Genomic DNA, 9,637 nt, shown 5'->3' with positions numbered 1-9,637 from the left:
TGACGTTGAAATTGAGCACACACTCATGAAGATAGCAACTGCTAGAACCTAGCACCGTGCTAACCTTACAGTAAATATAAACTCTGTAAATAACAGTTTAACAAACAAACTGGCTAAAGCGCAGAACTGATTTAGGGAGAAATTCCTGGTCCACAGTGTAACTCCGTCCTATCAAAGCAGTTGCCGCAAGAGCGAGCCTTCAAGAGGAATTTCTCTGGTCTAAAATATTCTGAAAGGGATCCTCCTTGGGTCTTTCCTGGAGACTTGTTGCTTGAAGCAAGAGTCACCTGAACTTTCAAAATGTTTCACAAGTGAGGGGCCTAGCCCAGCATCCTGCCCAGATGAGGAAGCAAAGACTGAGCCTCCAGACCAGGATCACAGTGGCAGGTGCCCATTGCTCTGAACCAGAGAAGTGAAGCCAGACTGTGAAGGCTTTAAGAGCCCTGGTCAGGCAGCTCAGAGACAGTGGGGTCAGAGGAAGTTTCTGCTAATAAGTTTAGAAAAGATCCAGAGAGTAGGTCCTCTCCTGCTCCCCATCCTAGGCTCTCCCTTTCTCTCTGTCTGTTTCCCTATCTCTCTCCCTCTCCTCTCCTCTCTCCCTTCCCCAAACTCTGAGTCTAGAACCCCACCCAATGTCCTTGTCTAAGCTTAGAATGGCCACCAGTGTCACCAGCTCCTGTCTCCTTCCCCGCCACCCTTCGTCTGTGAGAGAAAATATTTTTCTTAGTACAGCAAAGTCAAATTAGCTTCATTTTGAAAGACTATGGAGAATGTTGCAATGACCTTTGCAATAACCAGACACACCCTGGGCTCAGTAAACCAGGCTTGAGAACTGCTGAGTTTATGAGCACCTGACCTGTAAAACAAAAAGCTGTTTGGGGCTCTATGACCCGGTCTCCTGTCACATTGATGAGAACGCAGCACAGAAAGGCCTTGTTCTGCCTCCGCTGTGGCACGGTGGGCAAGCCACTGTCCCTCTCTGGGCCTCTGCCTCATTGCTCTGTAGCGAGGATGCTCTGTGGCTGCTGGAGTGACCTGTGGTCAAGACACTGCTTTACCACCTGCCCCCTTTAAACCCCAAACTGAAAACGGAGGGTAAAAAAAGAGTGGGGTTCCTGCATGCTGAAAACTGCTCGACTTGTTCTGCAGAATGCCTCGGTTCTTAACCAGTTGTGTCTTTTTGCTTTTTTTTTCCTCCCCTTCTCTTCCTTGAAGAAAAAGAAACTGAAAAGCCACAAAACCACAACTCACCTCCCCAAAACGGGTCACTTGGAAGCCAGGGCTGTGTGGGGTTAGGTGTGGCAGCCTGACACGCTGGTGGTATCTAAGTGAAGACCAAGCCAGGGCAAGCATGTGCTTTTCCTCCAGAAACCCAGTTTAAGTCAATGTTTATCCAACTGTATTTATAGAAAGTGGTGGTAGGAGTAGGGGGTGGGGTGGGGAGTCAGGGGGATCTAAAACTGTACAAGTTCACAATGACCGATGCAAATCCTAAGCTTGGTGGCCAATTCCCTTCTTCAGGACCTTCCTCCTCCTCCTCCTCCTCCTCCTCTTCCTCCTCCTCCTCCTCCTCTTCCTCCTCTTCCTCCTCCTCCTCCTCCTCCTCCTCTTCTTCCTCCTCCTCTTCTTCTGGCAAAAGACTCAGCATTTGATGAACCTGCTGCTCATTGTTATTGAGCTGACTTAGCTATGGCCTCAGTACCATAGCGACAGCCCTAAGTCTTCTAATATGCCCACAGGACAGACTTGGGAAAGGCAACAGGAGGGGGTGGCTGGTGTTTCCTAGGAGCCCTGAACTTGAGTTGAGGCCAGGATAGCTGAATAACTAAGAACGGGATGGGGATGGGGTGGGGAGAACCAACCCTCTCTGGTTGGCTACTCTGACTTAAGTCCCACTTTTCTACACAAGGTGTGTACAGGAAGACTTTGGAAAATCAACAGGGTGTTCCAAATACCAGCCGTGTTTCACGTTGCCGGGTGACCTTAAGCAAGTCATTTCAAACCCGCCTGGACTTCATTCCTTGGCTGTAAAATGAGTACACGTGTATATGGTGAAGGCATATGGGCTCTGGCGCTGGAGGCCCAGGTGACAAACAGCTCTACCGCCTACTAGCCACATGACCTCTGGGGAAGTTACCCAGTATCCCTGCGCCTCAATTCCTCAACCCCCTACTGCAAAGTAATATATAGGGTAGCCATATAGGGTGCTATATAGGGTGGCTGTGGACTGGAAAAGGTAACTCCTGCCTGGTCTTCATGCTAACCCTTGTCAGGATTCAACAAATGGTAGTCAGCACTGACATTGCACAATCTGATTGGAAGCCACAGCTGCAGTACGCTGGCACCCTCTGTTTCCCGGTTCTACCTCTAGACGTTTGGTCAGCCATCTCCAAATGAAAACCCGTTTCTGGGTGGGCGGTGGGAGAGTGGAGTTAAGAGACAGGTCACGTGTGAGCACCTGCTGCTGACTTTGTAGTTGATGGAGCCTCCTTCCCTGACCCTCCATAGCAACGACAGCTCAATTCAACTTCCTTGATTCCCTAAAGTCCCGCCTTCAGCCCCTGGGTGCCCTTGGGCACCCAGTACCTGAGAGCTCTGGAGTTCTGAAAGCCATAATGATATTCTCGTCTGTTTCTGGAATCTACCACATTTCAAACCTGCACCAAATCCAAAAGACACAGTTTAAAACATGGCCAAAACCGGGGCCTGATTTAGCAATGATCTTTACACATCTCTTCTAAAAGTGAACCCCTACCTGTCCACCCCACTGTGACTCACCCCACAGAGCTTGCAGGGAAAAAGGGCGATCACAGAGCAGGCACTCGGTGCTTATTATGAATCAATGGGTTCATCCAAAGATGCCTCCTGTGTAGAGCCATAAGCTGTTAGAACATTAATACCCTCCAGTTCAGCACAAGTCACTCTAGTGCCTACCTTCTAAGGAAGGACTTACTCATTCTTCTGATCACAGCTGTTGACAGTATGTAGAGTCAGCTGGCCAGGTGGCCTGACCCTTTGCCTACTTTCTAGGTCCTGGACTTGCTGCCCCCCAAACACTCAGAACCCAGTATTTCCAGCTTTGGTCATGTCTCTGATCTTCAAACCTGATCACATGCCATAGTCAAGAAATGGCAAAGGCAACCCGTTAAAAAATCTATAGCAAGTACCTACTGTACAGATGTCACCTATGAAAACACTGTAGGTGCCATGAACCTGGGAGGTCCTAATAATTGGGCTGGGACAAAGACTCAGTGAGGAAAGCATGAAGTCCTCTGTTTGGATCCCCAGCATCCCACGTACAAGCCAGGTGTGGAGCTGCCCATGGGTGACTCCAGTGCTGGGGGCAGGGCAGAGACAATCAAACCCAAGGCCAGTCATTCTCAATGATTGGCTAATCACTGAGCTCCGAGTTCATTAAAGAGACTGTCTCAAAAAATACCTCTGGCCTCCACAGGGCACACATGAGAGAAGCACACATACACACCCAACACACAACTAAATGTCTGTATCTACCACACTCATACACACACGAGATGTTGTTATTCTCCTTGCAGAGACAAAGTTAGCAGATTGGGAAACAAGTAGAAGACTGAGAGAGCCCAGGGGAATTGCTTTTGAAACAATTATGTATACATGTGAGTGTCTGTGTCTCCTGTGTGTGTGTGTGTGTGTGTGGTGTGGTGTGTATAAGTGTGTGCATGTACCAAATACATACCCAAGGAGGTCAAAAGAAGGTGTCATATCCCCAGGGGCTAGAGGCAAGGCAGTTGTGACCAGCCTGCTGTGTGAGGCAGAGACAGAGCTCAGTTCCTCTGCAAGAGCAGCACAGTCCTTCACTGCTGAGCCATCTCTCCAACCCCGTAAGTTAGCATTCATTGAGCATGCGCTGTGTTTCAGGTGCTTGAAACGTTTAAAACCGGTGATTCAGTCGCTCTGTGATGATGTAAGGGAGGTGCTATCATGATGTCCACATAATGCAGCCTCAGAGAGGCTGAGGAACTTGTGTCCAAACAACAGTAGGAGTTTGGACCTCTGGTCCTTCTGCCTGCCAAGCAGCACACTCTCTCAACTAATCCGACTCCGGAATTAACACCCATAGGCTTCAAGGATGAGGTAGGGACCAGCCGACTTCATGAAGGAGGGGTAGGAAGGACACGGAAACCCCGCGGAGCGGGAGAGAGAGAGTCCACTGAGTCAGGCTCAGGTGCATGACTGTGAAGCCGGGTAGCTGGTGGACCTGCTGGACTGGAGTTGAGGTTTCATGGCCAGGCAGAAGAGATTAAGTCAGGAAGGCAGGGTGGGGTCAAATGACACCACAGTGCAGCAACTTCCAGCACTGGCTTCCTACACCAACAGGAAGAAGCGGCTTCGGGGCCTACCCATTCCCCTAGCAACACACCCTACCTCAAGCCCAGGCAGTCTACTCCAGAAAGTAAAATGTGGCTTCTATGCCCACCTAATCACTTTCCCTGTCTGATGCCGCCTCCAAAGACCTGCTCCAAACACTGGAAGCTGTCTTTCCCCTCCAGGCCAGGCTACCACCTTAACTTCTCCCTTACCGGGGCTTACTTGTTTTTAGGATTTACACGTGCATGCTATGCATTCATCTGTGGAAAGGCCCACGGAGTCTGCTTGGAGCTTGAGTTACAGTTGGCTGTGAGATGTCCAACGTGGGTACTGAGAACACAACTCAGGTCTCTAGCAAGAGCAGCGTGCATTCTAAACTGTGGAGACATGCATATAGGTGATGATGCCACAGGCTATTTCCGAGTCTATGATAACAGGGTCACTGCCTACCTGATAAATATTTCTGGAAGCTTTTGAGATTCATAGATTCATACCAGGTGACATTTCGGGAGACTGTACCTATATTACCTAGGGAATTCCTTCCCTCGCATGTAGCACAGGGTCAACACTGAGTAACTATTTGAACTCCCCCCTCAAGAAAAATCACCCCACCTAATGGAAATAATTCATCACTGCGGCCAAAACTTGGTGAACACTCCCAGTACGGAAACCTCAAAGAGGCAATAAAAAGTAGTTCTGGCTACAGTGGAAAATAAGCCAAGCTCCGGCCAAGTTGAGTACTCTGCAAACACTGAAAACCAAACGTGTGAACGCGTGATCAGACGCTACCGGCGCATCTTAAGAACGGCTCAGCAAACCCGAAATGGAGTCGAAAGGGCAGGCACTTGTCTGAGAGAAGAGAGCCCCTTTAAGTAAAGACTGGACCAGCTGGCTGCACTACAGCGCCTAGTGATTTCCTGGCTTACGTCCTGGCTCCGCCCCCCAGCCTCCGGCCTCAGCAACGCGTGACGTCACGAGAGGCGGATGCTGCCGATTGGCTGGACGAAACAGCTAGGTCAAGTCCAGTCGTAGGAAAGAAGTTTGTCTCCATGTGGAAACCATGTGTCTAGCGCTGGGAGGGGGAGGAGGAGGCGGAGAAACTGAGATCAAGTGATTACAGGGGAACTCGCTGAAACGAAGACGGGGAGGTTGTGCACCTGAATCAGCCAGCCATACCCTTTGCAGTAGTGACCTAAAAAATAAAAATAAAAAAAGACTCGTACAACAAAAACAACAACAACAATAATAACAACAAAAAACCCTGGACACTCACCCCCATCATAACTACAAAGCATAGCTGGGGAGGGTTTTTACTTCCTCCAAAAAGCCAGGGGCAGGGAAATGCTGGAATCCTATCGGAACGCCCAGATCTACACCCCCCCCCTCCCCAACAACTGAATGATGTAAGCGTTTCTGAAAGCAGGGCTCTGGAGCAAAACAAGCCCCGCGCGCGCGGAGCGACCCGCAGTGCCCGAGCCCGGCGCACGCACGACCCGCCCCCCGACTCGCGTTATTGCTGTGCACACGCGGACCGCCGTGACGCGCGGGCATTGTGTGCAGCGAGCAGAAAACAACGGCGAGCGCCGGCTGCGCGGAGAAGCGCCCCCAATAAAGCGAGACAGATGTAGGGCCCGGCGTTTGCCGTACGGGGGTGGGGGGAGACAGTCCGCGCGGGGAAGGAAGAGCGTGGGGCGAATAAAGTGGCCAGAGCGAACCGCTTCTGTTAGCAAGGGTGGATATAATCTGGGGGTCCGACGGGTGGTCTCCTCGAGTTTGCGGGAGGGTCACCCTCGCCTGCGTGAGCTGGCGCGGAGGGAGCCAGAGCCTGGAGCCGAGTCGCTGCAGCCGAGCCAGGCACGGCGCAGCGCCCCACGCTCTCGGGGAAATCTGGGGGCTGTTGGCATCACGTCATTTCGAGCCAAACAGCAGCGGCGAAAAGACGCGAGAGTGCTAAAAATACTCCCGCGGGGAGCCGGTCGGAGGAGGGGGGCTGCGGGCCGAGGGGCTGATTACGCACATGAAGTTGACTTTGACTGGGGTGCAGAGGCTCTCCAACCCCTCTCCATGGCCGGCCGGCTTGCAGGGCGGACACCCAGGGAGAGGGTCCGAGAGGAAGCCCCTCAACTGCACCGGCCTCTGGAGCCTTGGCTCGGCCACCACGGGCCCGCCCCGCGCGGGGCAGCCTAGCCGGGCGCGCCCGGCTCTCTGCTTACGTGACTAGTGGCCACGCCGGAGCCCCGACACGGGGTAAACAAGGAGGTGGAGGCGGCCAGGGCGCGGGGGGGTGGGGTGGGTAGGTCTCCGATTGTCTGCGGGTATGAAGTGTGTGTGTGTGTGGGGGGGAACACGAGAGGCTAGGGGATCTCTGGCTACCTCCTTAATATTTCTCGTTGCGGGGGTGGGGGAGATGAGGTTCGCTGAACATTGCCAAGGTGCCCTCTTTGGGTGCAACCCCCCTCCTCCGGGTCGGAGTCGGCGCCACGGGACAGACTCCAGAAGACAGGGGATCCGGGAGGGGGACGACTAAAGAAATCGCGCCCCTCCCCCTGCAACAAAAGCAAACACACCAAACAAAACCACCTCTTCACCCAGCTCCCTACTAGCCTGGGCTTTTCAGAAACTATTCTCCAGACGAATGCACCCCCCCCACACACACACACACCCGGGTGAATAATCGCTCAGCGACTCGGCTACACAGCCTGACTGCGAGGTGCCTCTGGCAAGCCAGGCAGGCACTCGGAGCAAAGAGGCGACAAGAGAAAGAAAAGATCGCACCACAGACCTCCCGACAGGAATCCTTGTTTTGGTCTTACCCTGTCCTCACAATTGCGCTGGCGATGTTCGGTTACTTTAACCCTAAAGGCCCGGGTGTATTTGGTGAAGGTGTTTTTGTGTTTTGAGGACTGTTGTGTATGTGTGTGTGTGTGTGCGTGTGTGCGTGTGTGTGTGTGTGTGTGTTGGGGGGGGTCTTGCAAGATCTGACACGTTGCAATCAGGTCTCTCTCATTGATCTCCTACTTGTTCTGACAGATTACACATCTCGTTTTTCTCTTCTCTGCGGGTCTTTCTCCCCCTCGGCCGGGTCTTCCTTCTCACAGCTATTATTCTGACGGTGCTGGAGACGCAGCACACGCTTGCCCCGGTTAGGGTGCTGAGTCGAATGCCTGGCGAGAGCTGGGGGCTCCAACGGACTGGGACAAAAATTAAACAAATACAGAGAGGAAGCCCAGGCCCGGGTGGGGTTCCTAGCATTGGTCTCCACCTGGGGGGGGGGGGGGGGTCCCGGGGGGGGGGGAGAGGACGGAACCCAGTAAGGCGTTTGCCTTGCTTGCCCTGTGCGTCTCAGAAAATAAAGAAAACCCACACAACAGCCCACACCTTCTTCCCCAACTATTGTTTCTGCGGAATCCTAAAGTTTGCTTTTAGCCACATCCCCCTCGCCAAGTCCCCCCCACGCCAGCGCGCGCAGGACCGCAGGTCCAGGGAATGCTGCTGGCGCTGCCTGCTTCCTCTGGCCTGTTTCTTTGAGGGGACCAGAGGCCGTGGCATCCCAGAGCCAAGGAGGCACAGGGGAAATGTGTCTGTGGACACGACGGCCTGAGCCCAGTCCTGCTGTGGGAAGGGAGGAAAAACGAAGTAGGCAGGAAGAAGAGCCGGAGTCTACGGCGTGGAGAGCTGTTCGCTGGTGGTTGTTATTGTTGTAATGTGTGTCTGTGTTTTCTTTCTGGAAGCCCCGAGCTCTGCTTACGATTTCCAACTTTCAGCTTCTAATCCCTACCCAACCCTGGAACGAGCGACCAACCCCCCCCAAAAAAAAACAAAAAACCAAAAAACAAAACAAAAAAACCAAAGCACTTGTCTGCCGGAGAAGGCTCCGGAAAGAAAAAGGAGGAAAAATAGGGGAGGGGGGAGAAAGGAGACCTCGGAGAGACGAGCTCGCAGTCCCTCAGCCCAGTTGTCAGCAAACAACAACACTCCCCCACTCCTCGGCCAGGCCGTCCTCCGGGCCTGCTGGAGACCGACAGACCAAGGCACCGACAGGCTCCCTCTCCCCTTCGCTGTCTTTGTTACATCTTTAGCAGCTTTGTGCGTGCGTGCGTGTCCTTTCTCCGGTGTCATCGGCTTTACTGCCGAGGGTACGTGTGTGTGTGTGTGTGTGTGTGTGTGTGTGTGTGGGGGGGGGGGGGGGGGCGGCGAGCGGAGCAAGCGACAGGGGTCGCACAAGGGGGTGAGAAAGAAAGAGCTGGGCGCAGGCGAGCAGCCGGCGCCCCCAAACTTACTTTTGTTTTCTTTCTCGATCTGCTCCAGGTAGCTGGCTGCCTCGAGCAGAATCTGCACGTTCTGCAGAAAAGTGTTGATGTGCTTCTCCATCGAGTTCTCGCTGGTGTTGAAAATGTCCGAAAAGGGGCACCGGGGCTTGGCCCCCGCCGGCTCCTCGGGTTGCGCCGGGGGCTGGGGCGCGGCCGCGGCCGGGGACATGGCCGGGGGCGCGACGGGGACCAGCCCCGCGCCCTCGCAGCGCGCCTCCTTGCGCGGCCGCCCGCGTTTGCCCATGGAGGCACGGGGGTCCGCCGAGCTGCTCCTGCTCCGGGACTGTGCGGCGGGCCGAGCTGCGGGCCCCCTGGGACACCCGGCCTGCTGGAGTCACCGAGGCACTGGGGCAAGGAGCCGGCCTGACTTCCCGAGGCTCGCTGCGTGCGGTTGTGAGTGTGACTGTGTGTCGCTCTCGCTGTGTGGGTCTGTGTGTATGGGAGATTGAATGAACCTACAGGACAGACGGAGGCGCTGTGGCGCCTGGGTCCTAGTGCGAGCCTGTCGCCATCTGACCGGTCAAAATAAATGGTGGCGGCTAGGGAGTCAGGGCCCGCCCCCTGCCTATCCCAGCACCCTTCCCCGCCTCTCCGCAAATCCTAGCTGCGTAGACAGCACTGAGCTTTAATACCAATGGAAAAAAAAAATATTCGGATGTCTCTAGGTGTACCAGGAGAAAAAACATTTTTTCTTTACAGAAAAATAGTTCGACACAATGCCTGGCACATAGTAGGTCCCCAATAAATGATAGCTGCTAAGCTTTTTTTTTTTTTTTTAAATAATAACCAAATACTCTCGAGTTTAAGGCTAGCCTGAGCCAAATATTAAGACCTTATTTCAGAATCAAACAATAAAAGCCCAATTCTGACAGGAAGAATCGAAACATCACATATAACCAGAAACTCCTCCCAACACAAACGCGAACAGGCAAGCACGTGAACACAACACACACACACACACACACACCTGTGTGTACCTT

At 53.5% G+C, this 9,637-nt stretch overlaps 1 protein-coding gene across 1 annotated transcript in view; it reads right to left on the bottom strand.

Annotated features, from left to right (window-relative positions):
- Positions 1-9,096, bottom strand: part of Mxi1 (MAX interactor 1, dimerization protein) — a 59,743-nt gene extending 50,647 nt beyond the window's left edge. The window contains exon 1 of the mRNA XM_028773667.1: positions 8,628-9,096. Coding sequence (XP_028629500.1) covers positions 8,628-8,901 — 274 coding nt within the window. The 5' untranslated portion in view covers positions 8,902-9,096. The remainder of the gene's footprint in view (positions 1-8,627) is intronic.
- Between the last annotated feature and the right edge of the window lie 541 nt (positions 9,097-9,637).

The sequence above is a fragment of the Grammomys surdaster genome, unplaced genomic scaffold (genome assembly GCF_004785775.1).
Source record: "Grammomys surdaster isolate TR1022 unplaced genomic scaffold, NIH_TR_1.0 66, whole genome shotgun sequence".
In the NCBI taxonomy this organism is placed as follows: Eukaryota; Metazoa; Chordata; class Mammalia; order Rodentia; family Muridae; genus Grammomys; species Grammomys surdaster.
Note: the sequence above shows the minus strand (reverse complement) of the source record. Positions and strands in the feature narration are given on the sequence as shown.